General features: G+C 40.4%; 2 protein-coding genes across 2 annotated transcripts in view; one reads left to right on the forward strand and one right to left on the reverse strand.

The window, feature by feature from the left end:
* Teh1 (tipE homolog 1) overlaps positions 1-19,552 on the forward strand; it is a 304,821-nt gene that overhangs the window by 196,945 nt on the left and 88,324 nt on the right. The gene's annotated exons all lie outside the window — the stretch shown is intronic.
* Positions 3,106-19,552, reverse strand: part of LOC122413238 (uncharacterized) — a 29,909-nt gene continuing 13,462 nt past the window's right edge. Inside the window, exons 2-8 of the mRNA XM_043423441.1 lie at positions 7,399-7,584; positions 6,641-6,788; positions 6,244-6,520; positions 5,757-6,000; positions 5,443-5,580; positions 5,047-5,325; positions 3,106-4,950 (exon numbers count right to left, since the gene is read on the reverse strand). Coding sequence (XP_043279376.1) covers positions 4,541-4,950; positions 5,047-5,325; positions 5,443-5,580; positions 5,757-6,000; positions 6,244-6,520; positions 6,641-6,788; positions 7,399-7,584 — 1,682 coding nt within the window. The 3' untranslated portion in view covers positions 3,106-4,540. The remainder of the gene's footprint in view (positions 4,951-5,046; positions 5,326-5,442; positions 5,581-5,756; positions 6,001-6,243; positions 6,521-6,640; positions 6,789-7,398; positions 7,585-19,552) is intronic.

The following is a 19,552-nucleotide window of genomic DNA, read 5'->3' on the forward strand; positions in this document are numbered from 1 at the left end:
AAAGTAACCCTCCCTTGCAGTGCTGCAAGAAAAAAGAAAATCAGTACCCGGGGGATGTTAATGAAAAAGAAAAACTTGCGTTATCATAATGCTTAATTGAGCTCGGTTGCTGTGACTAAATATCTGCTATAAATGTTGATGTTTGTTATTTTAGTTATTCATGCGTAAAATGCAATCCGCAACGATTATCGTTGGACGATAAATGAGCCTCTGAGCCTCACATTTCAAACGATTTTCCCTATGCGAATCGCAACTCGTAATTAAATGTGTAAAGTGGTAGTTTTCCGTTGATATCGCACTCATTTCATAGGATCGGAACTATTTTCACGGAAGCACCAAGGATCAGGGCATATTCGCCGCGTCGATTTTACAGGGAATTAGCATAGTTGAGATTACATTTTACTTTTAAATTCTCGTAGCTCTCCTCCTTCGTGGTCCATTTCTCTCTCACTCTCTCTCCATCTGTCGAATTCTCCCCGTTTATACCGTGGACCACTGGACGCGAAGAATCGACATTTCATAAGTTATGGGATCGCACGACCCGCAAAGAAAAGAGAGTCGACTTCGTTCAGGCTGATCTCATGTATGTATACATCTATATATTTAGATGAATTTTTCGCGCGTATAACCTCGACGCCCTTTTTAATATCCGATCTTGCCGACTGGTCGGCTTGCAATCCCGAAATGCTACTCCGCCTGAGAAAGAATCGAGATACGAGAGAGAGAGCTCGTGAAATGATAATAAAAGTTCCTATCCCTTGCGAGATAAGAAAGAGGGATTTTAGTATTATAATCCGTTCGAATATAAGGCGAACTATGGAATCTCGAGTACCTCTGATCTTTCAAAAGCGCTCATACTTACCTCGTAAATCTTCGTGAATTGAGAATGAATGAAAATTCATCTGTAATATCGTCAATTTAAATATCGTTTGTCGAAATAAAAATCCTATTGGTTTCATATTCTCGATTTATCTGCGATAATCGGTGTTGCGTTTTTATCCTCAATTTTTTCGTACCACTGATTAATGCCAAAATAACATTGAAACGGTGCGTAATTGCGAGCTTCATTAGACTCCCGTATCTTGTCCAATTTTCCTAACGTTTTTATAATTTTCTTTCTCTCCCTCATTCTCCTACTTCTCTAGCGTATTGGAAAAACTTCTCGGTTAATACTGAATCCGATGCACTGGAAACTCCGGGGATCGTGCACGCTCCAAACACGGGAGCGTCCTCATAAATTATCCGTTTTTTTGTTCTCCCTCTTTCGTTGTTTTTCATTCGTTAGATTGTTAGGTCTCAACGGAAATATTCACTCCCGCGATTCGTATTTTTTTATCCCGCCCACTTAGAGGAACACGTATGTACGATAATAAATGAAGTTTAAGCCGGGATGATGCGTCAATGGTTCATACAGCGATGTCCACCTTTCCCCTTTACTTTTTATTCTGTAAAAACATAAACGCAGCTCTGGCTAAATCTGAATAATTGAGATTTTGGCTCTTTGTCATCGATCGTTCTCGCCCCAATCAGATTTTCCATTTATCATTATTCATTTCATTTATTAAGAGGATGGATCAGTCGGTATATCGCAACCGTGAGTGTGAAGGAGATAACTGCAAATTCCAAGTGCAGTTAATCACGTGACGAAGTTCACGCGAATCTGCTGGAAATCGAAAATTCCAACTTTACGAGTCGAAATTTGGAAATATGCTAGAAATATACACCATGTATCTATTCCCGGAATTATTATAGGATCTATCGTCTAATTGTTGAGAAAATAATCAACGAAAATTACATTTTTTGAAGGTTTATAAACAGGCTCTTATGGTGACGATTTGGATTCAATGAAATAGGATTCTCCCGACTTTAAAGAATCAACAACGAGAATAAGAAAATAAAACGCTTTTAGATATGTCAATGATGTCTTAAGAAAGTCTTGTTACCAATGAAAACGAGACTTGGGAGTGGAAAAAGAAAAACACTTATTTGAGGTTAATGAGTATTAACGATACAAACGGTGGATGAGCCAGCTGGTTTAAAATATAGATATGCGTATGCATGTAAATAGAAAATGGCTGTTGTCACATTTTGCTTGACGATTTAACTACGAAAGTATTTTAACCGCTACCATTATATTAAAAATTCATCAATATCAGTAATAAATAAGTTACACGTTATTTTAATAATTGTGAGAATAAATTTTAATCGTTTTTTTTTGTCATGAAAAGAGCAAAAAAGTTAAGTTGCTTTTTTGAATCACAAGTAACGCATGATCTTCCTTAATTATCTTTTTCACGATCTTTCGATGAGTTAGTTGACTTGGAACAGCTCATTAATTCACTCCAGGCTGTTTCATCGTTTCAACCACTTAATCCATATTTTATTGTGCCATTATATATGTACATACCTCTGAAATATCTGCTGTTGAATATCATTTTTAGACGTAGCGGCCTGTCTTCCAATAATCTGCTCTGCCGCAAACTTATAATTTCGCGCTATCGCAGTATAAACAAAGTTTTTCCCGTATAATCTTAGTGGCCTCGTTAAAAGTTTTTTTTACAATCCAATGCTTCCGTGATTTGGCTCGATGCTTCGAGTTCTCTCGCGTTCCATTGTGATAAAAAGTGTTAATTTTATAACTCGGATATACGCTGACTTGTGTACTCGAGACGAATTTTTTTACACGCGAATACTCTCGAGACGCGATTCAGTGTTGGGTGTTTTTTAGCTTTTGCACGATAACGAAATCCCCTCATAAAACTTCAATCTCTACAATCCCGTGAAAATAATTCTCGCGGAAAATAACAGTCATCGCGATTTTGTAGAACGTTATTTTAAACTTTTTCTACCATTCGATGCCAAAAAAGCAAACTGCGCTGAAAAAACGACGAACAAAATGCCGTGAGGCCGACGAGGAACCGAGGATATCTGCCAATGGTATGAGACCATCGATCGGCAACGATGAGGACTATTTTATCGACAGCAGTTACATCTCTTCAGTTTTTATGATCAAAATGAATGACAAATATGCATAAACCGAATCGATAAATGAACTACGATTATTTTACGAATCCGTGAAAAAGGATGTCGAAAAAGTCACTATCATCGGTGATTAATAATATTTTATTTTTCTGCGATACGATTTAATTTAACATGTTTAACATCGCGAAAATTACGTTCAACATTTTCTTTTTTTAGTCATTTTTTTTCATTATTAAATGTTCATCTCGCGTGTATACGAACTATATAGTTTCCGTTTTATCTATTCATCATAAATATAATATTTGTATATATACACGTTCTAAAACACTTTATTTTTTGTTGTTTCGTTTTTTAAAATTTCTTATTAAATAAAAATAATACGCATTTGCTGTATATTCCTATATCACTTGATCGTAACTCGGTGACGCAATTCCGTTTCGTGTCCGTGTATCATTTGCTATTTCTTTATCATTCGTTTCGGAGTCCCTGAACTCATTTTAAAAAAATCGAAATTCTCATCTCGAGTATTGACTAGACTTTGACATTTCCGTTTATTCGTTACTTAAATTCTATGAATTTAGACCATTTGAATCTCGACCGGTTTCATTTGATTTTCCATCAATTGAGAAAAAGTATTTTACGCACTCTGAAATTCTCTTATTCTTCGTAACAAATCGTAAAAATACAGAATGAAATCAGTGCGGGACAAAGCACAAAGATGAGATGGATCTTGTGTTTTTACGGCAGTGCTGGATAATCGCCCTTGATTCGTTATCGCCTTTGCTATAGCAGTGGATGAGAGAAAGCCAAAGCGAATTCTCGAAATGTCTTTTTTCCTCTACAGTGGACGGATCGTTCCATATATTTCGATACGAATTTCGTTGTGTCTTTTATTCGTTGAGTTTCATTGCATTTTTCATCCGATTTTATTCCTCGCTTGGTTCTGCTCGTTCGATCAAATTCAGGAGCTAAAAATCTCGAGTTGTGTTTTGTGTTATTGAAAAAATTACCTAGAGGCGAATCGGTGTCAACGCTGCATCGCCGAGTCAATTAAACAATTGAGCATTATTGTCTTTGATACAAGGAAAAATGTGGCATTACCTGACACGTGTTTGACGTCGCATATCGTTTCTCTCTTTTCTTTTTGCTTTTCTTTACACCTATAGCTCGTACAATATTAACATATTCGTAAAAGCCATTAGAAATATTCAATAATAATTCAAACTTTTTCAAAGACACTTTGGAAAAGTCTCTTGTTAAACGAAGGAGATTCTCTTAAGGGAGATTTAAATGAAAGCGTCATGGAACTGTTGACGAGTTTGAAACAAATGCAACGATTGAAATACTTGAGCTAATTCGATATTCAAGAGGAACAGTAACGTTTTAAGGGCGAGGATGAGGGCGAGGGGTTTTCGTGACGTTTTATTATTCGAAAGAGCCAAAATTCCGTCAAACGAATAAACCGAGTCTAACTAATGGTATAATTTGTTTCTCCACGTATAATTAACTATATGCGCATTTGATTAATCGAGAGTTGGGGGGAAAAGTGATTGAAATACTACGTGCTAGCCTCGTCTATGACGGTAATGACCCTATTGTTGGTGGTTGGTGCCAAATGCCACTTTCCTTTGGTCTCCTCGTCCTCCTCGGGGGTACTTGATTGACCGTTGTCATTATTGCCATTACCATTGCCACTGGCACCCTGACTGGCTTGAGGCCCGGGTTTGGAACGAGCCAATGACCATCGACGTCCCTTACGATCCATTATTATCGGCATTTCGGCGATCAAATTGTTCTCGAACTCTGAGAGCATCAGATAATTCTCGACCTTGTTGCACGAGGTTATACAGTCCCCAATGTAATCGAGATCGTCCAGTAGATTATCCGGCAAATCCATGTCCGCTATACCCTCCTCCGAAATGCATGTCAGCTCCGGTTTATCGGCCCCCAGAGCATCAATTATTTCACCTGTTACAACCATTCGATAGATTCCGTGTTAGCGAGTCACGAACCCTGTGAATTTATTTTCATAAATATATATTTTATCTTCCGTTATCGCTTTACCTTGGCCCGGGGCGAGTTCCGCCCCGAGTACCAACGCAGCAGCCGCCGCTCCGGCGGCCACCCCCTCGTTTTCCGGATCCTGCGTGAAAGATAATCGTCTCCTCTGAGGACAATTGTCCGCCACGCACAAGTGCCTCGTGCCGTTGGCTCTCGTGTGTTTGTGCCGCGACAAATTTCTTCTGTGAAGATCTATGAAAAAGAGGGTGAAACTTCCCACGAGTACGCAAGTCGAGCTGAAGTAGTAACCGGCTTTTCCTCCGCAGCCGACGTTCATGTAGCCTTGAAAAAACAAAGAGATGAAAACTGTTTAAACCTCTGGTGAACCGGGACGTCCGGTTCGTTAGGTTTTACGGAAGTGTGGCTCGATCTTGTGCTGAAATGTTGTTGACCCTTTACCTGAAATTGGCACACCGATGGCGATCGGTATTGCCTGAGAACATTGCACGAAACCCCAAGTTCTCGCAAAGTTTCTTGCTCGGACTCTCTCGTACGTGTACATTTTGAGGCTGTAGTGATAACCCCCGCAGAAAATTCCTGCCGAAATGAAAGGGGATTCGGCGAGGGTGAAATTATTGTGAAATCGAATCGTGGAAATCTGATGGCTGAGTGTAAATGTATTACTCGATCAAAAATTACCGGGATCCGGATTAAAAAAACACTTTTGACCAATGAAAATGAATGCTTCGTACAAATATATTCGAAAAACTCACCATAAATCCAGGTAAACATAACATAACCATGGTAATTTCCATGAACAGCGGTAAGGGCGAGTATGCAAAGTCCGCACATAAAGACAGCGGCTTGAGTGAGATATTGTCGAGCGATACGACACTCCACGCTGTGGTGTACCACTAAAAGTCCAAAAGCGACGCAACCAAGTGTCCAAGCAAGCCCCAGATAAGTCTGAAGAAGTACAACGGTGTCGCCAAGACCCTCCTCTTCAGCTTGATGAGCCTTTTAAAATCCAACCCCCGGCAAAGAAAAGGACGAATTTACCATTTTCCCCTTCGCGCATTAAAATTCTACGTACTAAGTTGTTCGTTCCCAGCAATAATGAACCAGAATTATTATTAAAAACAAAAAGTCTTTCTTCTTATTCCAAGTGCTGACAAAAAATAGTTGATTCAATTCGTTCTATCTTTCGTGTCGACAAAGTCGTTCGTTGGATTAAAAAAAAGCGAATTTCGAAATAATTACCAAGTAGAAAATGGGCGTGTTGATACCAAATGCCGAAATGCCAGTTGAAACGAGCAATATCCTGACAGTTTTGCTCTTCAACGTGCTAAAATCGAAAAATGGTGGCCGGTCGTCGACTCTATTTTTGTCCTTGATCTTGCGTTTCTGATTCTTCAAATGAAGTATGGCACGTCTCTGGGGATGATAGAGCGAGGCACTTCGATAGAACGTGCCGAGTATGAAGGTCAGGAAAACGACTCCCGTGACTGCCTGAAGACCGAGTCTCCAGCCAATTTTGCTGGAATGGTTCAATTTCGATTTTTCAAAGATACTCTATTTTGTTTATGCCTCCCTCACATTTTTGACGTCTCTCTTTCTCTCTATTCTCTTTATACGTAGAATTATTTCCATTTTTTACCTTATGGCACCTTTGATGAAGGCAGACATGACGGCGATGCCGAGGCCACTGCCTGACACGATAAATATTTCGACGAATTCCCTTCGTCTTTTAAAGTATTGAGCCACCATCAAAGTACTGCAATCTCTCGTCATTCCCACACCAATTCCTGAATAGGAAATGAGACACGTCGCAACAAACATGTTTTTTTTTTAGTCGATAAATCCAAACAATGTTCAAATTGAAAAAGAAATATCAAGTGGAAGCTTCGGGAGTGCACTAATGCTCAAATTCGAGTTATTAAATACTGAATCATCGAGAAATCCGATCACGAAGGTCACCGGAGCGTAAAGAGCGTGGCCGAGAATTGGCTCAGACGAGGATTGATGATACACTCACGTCGAGTATTTCCATCAGAATAAAAAGAGAAATGGATCCAAGCGATTTCGTGAATACATATATGTATATAAGCGTATATCTTTATATTGAATCGTACGAAAGATAAAAATATCGGAACAATACACATCGATGAATTTTATTGCGCAGCATCGAGAGCATTGATTCACGAGCCATTTTTTTCATCGGATCGCTTTCGTTACGAGGGTATAAAAAACGTTTTAGATAATTATCAAACTTCCGCTTCGAGGTACGAATTTATTTTCGTTAATGGAATCACTTATCTAGGTTCGTCGTCGCACATTCGATAAGAATTTGTGGTGATGTTATTTTCTACAACTATTTTTATCTTTTTTGTATTCGTAACATTGCTTAAACCTTACCGACCACCGTGCCGTAGCTGAAGAAAAGCTGGTGGAATTGCGAGGCAAACGAGGTAAAGAGACATCCCAGAGCTGTGACGAGGCCACCGAGAACCGCAGTGACTCGGGTACTTTTTTTCCGACAGAACGCGATCGTCACGGGTGACACGAGGAGCGCGACTCCCGTCGACATTGCTCCGAGCCATCCTGCAACAAATACAAAATTTCTAATGAACGCTCCGCAGTCTCAAGCTTCTGCAAATTAATTGTCTATTTTTCAATGAACACATTCATAAATGTGTTTTGTTGAAAAAAAATTCAAGAATTTAAGAAAAAGCCACTAAAAAATCATGTCGATCATTTCGAGTTCCAAACCAATCTCGCAAACAAATAGCAAACCGCGGAATGTTTCTATTGGTCCAGATAAAAAAAAAAAAAAAAAAAAAAAAAACAGTTGCTCCCCAGATTTCGTTGAGCATTTTAGATCGGTATTTTTTCACGAGCCAACTTTCGTCACGATTTCTGAATCGTATACGCCTACAAATATGCCCGAGGACGAGAAAAATGTTAATCAATCGCGGAGCCATTTGTCACGTGCAATTTTCGTTCTGCTTCCAAAGTAAGCCAGAAAAAAATGACTCGCTCGCATTCCCCCAAGCCTTATTTCCGGTCCCGAAAGTCCGAGGGGTCCTCCGGAGTCCATAAATTGTCGTAGGCATACGTGATCCAGATCGAGGGTCTCGTTTTCGCTCGGCTTGAATGACTAGTAGGGCTATTACTTATCGAGCAATTTGAAATTTATTTCGGCACACAGCCACGCGCTGTGTCATCGTCCGAGCTGTCGACAAGACACACGATCATTCGCACAAGCGAAAAAGTGCTCATTAATCGAGCTTGAATGCTGAAACAATTATACGTACGCGGCCCATGTTTTTTGCCTCAAACGGTAGAAGCGTTTCGCTGAGTGTCCCACGCACCAGGATTTACTGTGTCTACCAGTTTATCGCGCGGACTCATGCCCGGGAAGAATATGTGACAGCACTTATTTTTCGTACGTGACTATACGAGCTCTATAAATCAGACTGACTGCATGCTCGTAGAAAGATTTAAGATATTTCGAGTGAGGGACGCCGCGAATTTTGAGCCGGGTTGCATGCGACTCTTCTTTGCGCTCGAATTATTCGCTTTTCCGAAACTGGTTGCACGTGGGGATTGAGATTTGAAATATTCAAGAGGAAGAGAACCTCGGCAGTTTCCACTCGCGACAAATCTGCTGGAAATCGAACATTTTACTAACTCGAAATCCGAGCGACTTTTGTATTCTTTTATGTTAAAATTCGAGTTGGAATCGAACGATGAATTTTACGCTGAACACTTGTTGTTCGATATCCGAAAGTGTTCACACAATGTCCGAAACATTCTCCGCGAGTCACTCTACTGAAAAATGTTTAAGCTTGAGAAAGATTAGCTGGAAATGCTCGTGCAAAGGAGACCTTGCGTTTTTTGATCCCAAAGCTCCTAACGATTAAGACGCGAGAATTTGCGGTAAATTATTTTCCGAGAAAGCCTCCGAGCGACCTCCTACTTTCAACTATCTTTATACGAAGGTATTTTACGCATGTGCGCTCTCGTCACGAAGGAACGAATGACGTTAATTGGTCGATCCCGTTCCACCCAGGGCATTTTTTTAAAATCAACGATAAAATCATATTTCAATAAAGTATTCACTTGTAAAGAAATTATCAAATTGAAACACGTTAGCGAATAGTCCACAATTATTAGAAATCGTATCACCAGAGAAAGAAATCAGCGGTTTCGATCGAGCAGAGAAATCCTCGGTGAAGATTAATTAGCGAGCTCCCCTCATCAATCCTGCATCTTCCGCTTCGTGTTTTCATTTTCTCTCAATTTTTAGGATCGTCGATACCACATTGAAAATAATCCGAAAAATTCTCTTCCTCGTACAAATATTCCTTCCCGTTGGGAATAATAAATAACTTCGAGGTGGAGAAAAAAGTATATCGTCGCTGGAGTCGTCTTGCCATATCTCATTTCCTGGAAGCTCAATAAAGGAAGAACGAGAAAGAAAAAAATTGGCTAAGAAAGTGAATGAAGGCTCTCGGGAAGGGAGACGTAAGGGTTGTTTTTCACCAAACCCTGTAAAAAATTATTCAAAAACTCCACAGAAAAAACGGAAATGACACGTAAATCTCTCGTACACTTATTTAAAAATCAATATCAACAGAAAAAATTTATTCGACAGTTAACGGCGACAGAAATTTCGGCTGCCTTTTACAACCTCTCAAATTCGCTCCCATTTCATACATCCAAAGTTTATAAGATGAAGAAACGTGGGGGAGGAGGGGGGGGGGGGAAGAAATGATAAAAATTACGAAGCATTCGAAGCCCGCGTAGTATCACGTATCTGTAACGTCGTCTCATCGCCGTATCTCTCGGGCACTGGAGCAATAACATACATCACGTTTGATAGAAGATGGTAACGGGTTCGAGGGGGAGTAAGGATCGTAATGATCCAACCAGCTGACTACCGGATACATAAAAGTTACCGAGCACTTCCCATACAGGCAAGGGGTGCGAGAGCTGGACCGGGAGAAACGAGATGCGCCTTTTCAAACGATACGATTTGTAAAACTCAAATAACATACATTACAGGGGATAAAAAATATACAAGAATATGAAGATTTATGCAGGCTCATGAATGATTAGAGTGGTGACCGGGGAGGAGATTCTTTGGAGGCGAGAAATCTGGAGAGGTTATATAAATTATGATGAAATTTACGAGTAAGAAAAATTGCATGATCTCAGGAATGAACACGAGCTAATCAGTCCCTTTCCCCAAACCCGGATCATGTTTAATTACTTTACACATCCCGGGATAGCGAAAAATACGGAAGACAAAATCGCCTCTGATGGGATAATCCATCAATGACAGGATGAGAGAGAAAAAAGCTGGACGCAATAGTCTCCTGGTCGTAAAATTCTTCAAGTAAAATGGACGAGGCCATTATCAGAATCCAAGACGCAAAAGATTGAAAGACAATGAAACCGAGAAAATAGTCCTTATGAAATGATTATTTATCTCACGGCTCATGCCACTTCCCCCCACTCCTTTTCTTCGCCCGAGCTTTCCATCCGATCTTTTTAGAGTAGGTGCTTGGTCGTAGTAACAGCTTGACTTGTTCTGGTCCGAAGAGGGTGAAGAATCTTCGTTTTTCTCTCTTTCTCTCTTCTCTGCTCTCCAAAGAAGGTGATTTTCTGGGAGCTCAGAGAAAACGAGGCGTCCGAGGGACGAATAAAAATGACCTAATCCGTGGAATCTTTCGCATACTCGCGTCGCTCAGCAAAATTTCTTTGACTGATTTTAACATTTTTGATTAAATGAATAATGCATGCTTTACGACTCGAAATATTCTGAAAATTTTTCGTCGAGCAGTTTTCTCATTGAATTCTCATTTACTTGGATAATTCGTTTGCGACGTTGGACATTTGATCATGCGATTAACACTCTGTATTAGAATTTAGAATTTTCATATTCCGCGCAACTTGCGAGTAATGCATCAAGAGCAAGCGCACAGAGGCCAACAACCCCATTCACCGCGAGTCAGATTGAGGGTGAAAGTCTCCATAAATGTCTGTATATCTTCCATGTATATACATGGAAGATATAAGCTGCACAATCGTGCCACTTCGCCGATAGTTTGCCACGGACGAGCTTAAGCTTCGTGACGAGATCCACATGAGACTTTCACCCCACGAAACATTTGGATGGGTATAGGAAAGGATGAGCCAGAAAGGTTCAGGTGGAGAGGACGTGAAAGTGCAACAAGCCAGGATCGACCGTCGATTTTCGAAGGACAGAGACGATCTGGAATGACGAGTAATCCAAAACTTTCCATTCGGTCGGTAAGTTCGAATAGAATTTTTCCTGGCACGTCCAATCCTCGTTTGTGCTTGTGTTTCAACTTTTTTCTTGCTCCTCTTCAACGACATCGAACTAGTCTGCTCGGCGGGGCTCGTTCTCGTGGATTTTTTAAATTGGAAAAGAAATCCAATGGTCATTTCGTGCACTTGTCGTGGACCACAAATATCAGGATTCTCATCGAACTTTGGAGACACCGCAAGGATTATTGGCTGTCTCGTGGGTGAAAAATTCTCGAGCGGATGCTTCGCTCATGTCGTTACGAAGACTAATGGGCCATTGCTAATACTTTTTACTCTCGTAGACTGAAGAGCTTCTCGGAATGATAATCCAGTTGCGCGAGGATTTATTTGTTTCGAGCCGACTTGACGTGCTCGTTTGACCGAAATATTCGATTTTTTTGTGACAAATTTATGATAATCGAGTCCAAGGTCATTTGCATTTCGGAATTTCGGAGTGTTTTGTACAACTGAACTACGAGAAATTCATTTCGTGTCACTCTCCCTAGAGACTTTTTTAGGTAAAGAGATTATTCGAGCCCGAGCGTTTTTTCTCAGGTGCTCGTGGATGAAGCTTAAATTCACAGACCTTTGGGGCTTCGAGTTCACTCACATAGATAATTGTATCAACGAGAGATGGGATTTGGGTTCAGTGAATTAGAATTATTTTATGAGAAAAGTTTCACCGCGTTGCAGTTCAATGTTTCGTTGACTATTTTCTCGCTCTATAGTTTTACCGTTATCCCAACGTGCTGGCTCAGATATCCTTTCGAAAGTTTCAGAGACTCAAAACTCCACCGGTTCTTGCTCTAATGGTTAATATAAAAATCGCATTACAATCAATGAATCCACTTTCAAATTGATAATTTTTTCGGCTCACGAGCTAGATTTTCATTTCCGTCACGTCCGTTTTTATACGAACCTTTTCCACTGATATCGCACGGAAGAGAGTCACGCGTAAGTGGCACTCGGAACTGGTCACATTTGCCGTAAAACTTTGCCGCTCTCAAAAGCTCTGTAATACACTGCTAAAAGTATTAACTGCCGTTATCACGGTGGCAGAAGAAGAGACGACAAAATTTTTCTTATCTCAATGCTATCGCACCAGAGTCACTGGAGCTCTATTGTAGGCCACGCAAGGGCGCGAGATTGCAACGAAATATTTGGAAACATTTCCGCACGAATGAAATCCTATTTCTACCTTAAATAGAGAGGAATGTCAGTTCATCCAGTTGGATTTAAATTTCCTCATGAAGCGAAACTTTTTTCCCTGAGCAAGAAATTCGAGCCGGATTGAACATGGTCGTTGGTCAATTGGTCGCGAAGAAGTTTTTCGATCTTTTTTTATGCTTTCTTCATTGAATTTCTTGCCAAGCTTTTCCGTCCTTCTTTTTCCGCACATTTTTTCCCATGCCATTTCTTCATGCTGTGATCCGGGAAGACACACTTTTTAGAAATAATCTGCGGACCCTGCGTTCTTTCGAACATCTCGAGAATGCTTGCGAGCAAACGAATTCGATTGTGCTCGATTCGATTCGCTCTTTCTCTCTGCACCTGTCGCTTCGTTGACGTTTGAATATTGCTCGACGATCCACAATACTTTAACTGAGCTTTAATGATTTGAATAATTTTCCAAAAATAATAATCCTTTCGTATACCTTTATTTCGAGCAATGGATTTGACCCAGCATTTCTAAAAAAACTTCGGTTCATTTCGCAATGAATTTTATTTTGGTTTTTTAATTCTTTTAACGTACCAACGTTGACGAGGGGTTGACGATATTTTTTCATCCCTTCGACGAGCCAAATTCCCGCCGCACCGTGAATCCCCGCCGCCAATATCTGTACCATAACACCCGTCACCACGACGACCCATCCCCAGCCACTTTCGGGATAGTAATGCTGTCTTATAGTGCACTGTGCTATATACCTGTAGAGGAGCGAGTCGAGGGGAGAAAAAATATTCCAGCTGAGCATTTAGAATCAGATTCAGATTTTAAATCGTCGATTCATCCACCTCAAACCACCCATCGAGTGCAAAATGTCTATTCTTCGCCCTACGAGGGGAACTTTTTCCGAACGAGAGAATTCCCATTCAAGGCTTTTTTCTCTCGATGATTCAGAACACTTCGGTAAAAAGAACCCTTCGCATAAATTTTCACGCAAACATTCATAATCGAGCATTCAACGATGAATAATAAATAAATATTTCTACTTTGTATCAATGATTTTTGGGAATCGTTACCCTCGTCTTTGTAATAAACTTTTGAACGAATCGATTGAATTTTTCGAAATAAATGGATGAGAAACTAATAATTAATTGTCAACATTTCTACAACTAACTGATCTGGAAACACGAAAGATTTCCAAGCGAATTTCCTTCGTCGGGGCTCAGTACCTATGATCATGAATTTCCTCCGGGCCTTTTTTGCTCGGCGATCGGTTGCGCACTTCGCAAATAACTTCGTTATATTCTCCAGAGCAAGAAGCTTCACCGAGATCACCGGAAACGACGACACCGCTGTCCTCGCACATGGGCATATCTCGAGATACCGTGTCGCTTCTCCTCCGTCTTCTTTTATCGACGTTTTTCATAGTTTCCTTTTTATCCGTCATCGCGATCAATTCCAAATGGCAGCCCGTCGATCAGCCATTATCGCGTTAATCGACCGCTTTTCGAAGTCCTCCGATCGCACTTCATTTCCCCTCGACGCACTGACTCCAATCGATGAACCCGAAAAACATCGTTCTTCGTAACATTTTCCTCGATCACATTGACTTCGAAGATTTTCCTCCAGTTACTTCAGCCTTCGTCTACATTTCATTTGAATTCGAGCCAACGAGAGTTCAATCGATCGCCAATAACGTTAGCACTAGTTCCCTCCAAAATTCTCATTCGAGTCGCGGAATCGATCCCAGTGATGATTGCTCTCGTTGCACATCGATGTCGAAAACTTTCCCATTTTGAGTACAAAAATTAAGGCTCCAGACATAAATAATTGAACGGAGACGCCCGTCTCATTTCCCTAATTGCACAAGCTCTCGGTAAAAACAAAAAACTGGCTTTTGTCGAGGGTTAACAAACGGAAATTTTAATTCCCCGATTATTTTCACGGTAGGACGGGAGTGTCCGCAGGTGTAACTAATTCCACTTTTTCCGCATGCTGGACGGCCTGATATAACTGTTTGAAGTAGACGATGTAGTTTCGCCGAGTTGGCGACCGGAAATCGAATATGTCGGAGTTTCCGGAGCGGAGTAGAAAAAGAGCGAGAGAGAGTGGAAAGAGAGGAGGGGAGAGGGGGCGGTAAATCCGCAGATTTACCAGATACGTACAAGTGAAGAGAATGGTTTCGTGTTGTACATGAACCGAACATTGCTCCGGGAGGAAGCTCGCGTAATTGGTATTGTACTCGTGCAGATACACGTTTTGTGCAATAAAAGTTTGGACTGTGAGAAAGAGGGACGAAAGAATTGGACAAACGAAAGTTGGCGTGTCCTTGGGCGGGGTGGGGGGGAGAAAGAATTTATTTTTCGTTTAGGCTCGAGGCAACTTCGCAAAGTGTACAGTTAACATAATTGAGCTACTTTTTTCGCCTCGCAGATTTTACGAGTGAAAAGACCTATCTCGTACCGGACGAGCAGATGATTTGAAGATCATTGCCCTCGATACGAAGGTGATCTTTAATCCCGACATTTAATTTTAGATCCAGAGCAGTAAGCCTTAAAAGCTTTTTTCCTTTTTGAAAGTATTTCGATCCATTTTTATCGATTGGTTTTCAGTAGCAACTCATTATTCAGCGTTTTTTTTTCTCAAGGACGATCTGCGCGTAAAATCGAGCCACGTTAATTCTATCGTTCTCGGATGAATTCGCTACAAAGAGCGAAAATAATCGAGAAATATTGCGAACGAAAATTCATCTTTAATGATCATCGCGAGTCGAAGTTTCTGTATTTCAAAGCCTGAATAATTGCGACATTTTAGTTAATTAAATAGTACGAGCGTGCAAATGGGAAGGAGCGCTCGGTACAGGCAAAACTGCGAGGCAGCACACGCGGGTTGATACTCTAATCCATGAAATTTTGCATCCCCTTCCGGGCTCCCGAGTGCACAGCGCCACTTGCACTACTCGTAAACTGCAGTTAACACCTTCCTCGTTTAATCCCATCCGAAAAGCCTTTCCTCTCTTCATTGTGAGAGCTTGTGCGTTTACGGACACTGAAATAATTTTGGTTGTTACAGTTCTACAAATAGAGCATTTCCCAAACTGCTTTTACCGGGATTTCTCACGACTTTAAAAGTTCAATTAACTCGATGTTTTCTACCCCCGCTTGAACGGTACTGTGAATCGATTTCGACTGTAGAAAATTGAAAATATTTTATCAACGAATCCTAAAATGGTTATTCGTTTTTAATTCGATTATCGAATATTTATTTTCCATTATTCAGCAGAAAATTTGTTTCAAAACATTCACAAAATCGAACGATCATTTTGCGCCTAGGGCTCGACGAATTTTATCAATTTCGATCCATTCGAAGCCACTCAACCGCAACACATTTTTGTGTTCATCAATGTTTTTATATTAGTCGCGAAAATGAGCGGAATAAAATGTACCCTGGCGAATACGACACCGGTGTCGACAGCCGACTGAGGCATCTCGATTGCGGGTGCCACGAGAGAACACACGCCGCAAGCTCCAAGCACACGAACGCGGAGGGGAAGTTGAAAAGCCAATGGGGATACCCCGTTCTCGTCCACGTGGCTTTTACGCTTCGTCTAACAAACTCATCAAGTTTCACCTTCGTTTCTTCACCACCGAAGGGATCCTGGTAGATTAAACGTAAACATTGATTTTGACGGTGACGAATATTCGAATTCATTTTCAACCCCGATAGACCGAATCGTTCGCTACTCTTTGCAGAAAAATTGCGTTTTCAGCAGTGTTGAATCATTTTTTACTAATTATGGGAGATTCTACTCGAGATAAAAATGAATTTGCGTTTATCAATTTTCCTATTCACGTTCAGACAGTTTTCCTGTCATTTCGGAGATTTGACGACTTCAAAATTGATCGGTTTTCATGGAGCTCTCACAGGTACGAAGAATCCAAGAAAAAAAATAAAATACTATGCAAATGTGATCCGCAGTGACCTAAAATGGGGGTCGAGCGCAGAAGAATCATTTCGAGTCGACGTTTCTATTAGCCATACGTTACGTGAATCTATGGTTGTATTATCAGGAAATAGAGGGGATGGGAAAAGAGCGCGAGGAACGAACGGCTTTGTGCTTTTTTGCTTTTTCAAGCAAGAGAATTTCCGTATTCGTGTTCCATAAGTGATTCGAGCCACTTCCGGCTGCATAATCATCGAGTAAATGTGCTATAAATTTGGGGGTTCTACCCAATAGCCAGCTCAGTTATTTTCGATCACGTTTTCTCCTGTATTGCTAGCCCATGAAAGCTCAGGAAATACAATAAACGAGAAATACTATTTAGAACTGTCTTTCATTAGAAGGACTTTCAATCTTTATTTTATTGCCCCCTTTTCCTGTCAACGCGAGCGTGACTTTTCAATATTCGTGAGGCGATCCGTAACGAATCTTTTAAATCTTTATCCCCAATATTATAATAATGCAAGGCGACTTTTGCATACTGAAACCGAAATCGGAATATTTCGAGGCTTTTGCTTGGACGAGAACGATTTGAGATCGTTGAAAACGATTTTCGGGGCGGCTCCCTCATCTTTGATCTCCTTTGATCTCAATCAAACTGCCGTTCAACGTCGTCGAATAAGCGTGTCTGAATTAATATCGCCCCGATGCAATATTATGGAAATGCACTGCAGCCAGTGGCGGTACATTGGAAATGTTAAGGATACACATTTATGTATAAATATGGGTGTAATATTGACGATATTTTACACAAATTACCAGGCGGTTATTTTCGACGTGAATATGATGATCAAAAATGTTGAAGTTTGAGCTTAAATATCACGGTGTCCAATTAAAATGACACTGCAACGTAATTATGCCTCGTTATTTGGCAAAGTCCAAATGTGTGGCAAATTTGCTAACGTTATAAACGCGAGTTTCGGTGCGTACCGGAATTCGACAGCTGCAACGTATTTCGGCCCCTTTTCTCAAAGCTATAAAAATACGCCGCTTCTCGTAATCCAGCTGTAAGAACCTCAGAGAGCAACAGATACACGTGAAATAAAAATGAAATGAAAAAACCGAGTCTTTAGTCTCTCGCTGGCTGAGACCTCGCGCGACCACTTGCTTTTCCGTCACCGAGAAAAATCTGCAATGCTTATTTACGAGCGTCCGTTTCTCGGTGATATTATTTTTTCTGGCTTTTAGCTTCTACGATCAATCTTTTGAAAGCATTTTGCATTTTTTTGTTGATGAAACTCGAATTTGTAGGTTTCAGACGCCATCAACTTTTGGGATGTGCATTAAAATATCAGCTAAGAAATCAGATTCGAATTAGATGAAAAAAAAAAAGTGGTGGTGATACAATCTTTGTGGCACAAAAATGAAGATGGAAGACGATTTCATTGATGAAAACGACGATAAAGTTTGCAACGTTGAAGTCCAACGAAATGAAAGAAAAAAATATTTATAATTCACCAATTTTTTATTTCACGAACGAAAATTGGAGATTTACTAGTATTATTCGAGTGTATTTTTTAGATTATTTCGTTGGACTCCAACGTTGCAAACTTCAGCGTCATTTGTTGAGAAATTATTACCTCAAACGTCAAACTTATCGTCGTTTTGCGATTCATCTTGGATCGAATTTCCACCGAGGGATATGGAACTTCAGTTTCAAGGCTTCGGTTTACCATTCTATGGTAAATTTTCGTAAACGTTCCATTTGCGTGTAAAAGTGTTGAATTTTTTCGTCCCCCCAGCGCAGATTCAGTCGGTAAAAATTCCGGAAGAGTAAAAACTCGAAAAAGCAGCTGAGCAAAAATACGGAATGAGCTTTACCGGAGTCGGTAAAGCAGCTTTCCGTGCTTCGAGCTTTTTTTCACGTCGAAAGACTCACCGAGAAAGCTCGACGAGATTCCCGGTCCCACTGCGCTTCACGAAAACCTTACTTACCGATATAATGTGTCCCCACTTTTTGCACCGTTTGGATACCGAAATTATCGTCAGAACTGAACGATCTCGAGAATCGAAATTTTCCATTTTTATGAACGAAAGAAATTGAAAGAATTTGGGTGATTCGAATCCACGAATTAACAGCTTTTCAGGTCGCTTGGGAGACACAAGAAAATACGCTTTCACAGACATGTCGCAGCGATAGATGTAAAGAGAAAGAATATGGAGCAAAAATAAAAGAAGACAAAAAGAGTTGATTGACTCGAGCCAAGACAGTATTATCCGAGCGGATAAATCGGCTATCGTTGTTCTGTAGAGAAGGATTTATTGCGGCGAGCGGCATTAGTGACGACAGCGTTGTAGATTTCCCCTGAACGTCTAACCATTAAGGTTGTCATTCTCTATGACATAAATAAGACCGATACGTGTTTCGCTTATACATTGGAACATTGGAAAGAGTGAAACATCGTGTAAAACACGATCTTAAACGTTCTTCATAGAATGACAATTTTCTAGATATATGCTGAAACACGAAAAGGAAAAAATTGAGACGTTCCTTTCAATCAGTGGTCTCGATTTAAGAAATTTTTCGAAGTTTTTTCTTGTAGAGAAAAAACCTTAACTACTAGCCTCAACAAGGAAACGCTACAATAAACATTTAATGAGATGTCGAAAAAAAACTGGCAAGAATTGCGACTTTTTGTTCCTTCCTTATCCAGTTGTAATAACGGATCCATGGAGCGGGTCACGATTTCCTCGATCTTGCAATATACAGATATATATTATATATAGAAAAAGTCAATAAGACTTGATAAATGGGATTTGATCAACCGGAAATAAAGATATCTCAGAGGAAAAAGAGAGAAAAGGTTTGGAGAACTCTTTCTGATTTCTCGTTTGTGCAAAAAGGGCTCAGGCGAGAAAAGAAAATATTTGTTATCACATTCTCTTTGTTCATACATACGTATATTTAGCTCGACTCATGTGACACACGAGTCTTATCGTCTGTTCGGATTAATTCGTTCGATTCATAGGCTCGGAAAGACGTTCCATTTCCTATCTTGATTTCAGTCTTGAAAAAACTTTTTTTCGCTTCTTTACTCACAAAGAAAGTTCTCGTTTACACATCGTTT

The sequence above is a fragment of the Venturia canescens genome, chromosome 7, assembly GCF_019457755.1.
Source record: "Venturia canescens isolate UGA chromosome 7, ASM1945775v1, whole genome shotgun sequence".
Classification (NCBI taxonomy): Eukaryota; Metazoa; Arthropoda; class Insecta; order Hymenoptera; family Ichneumonidae; genus Venturia; species Venturia canescens.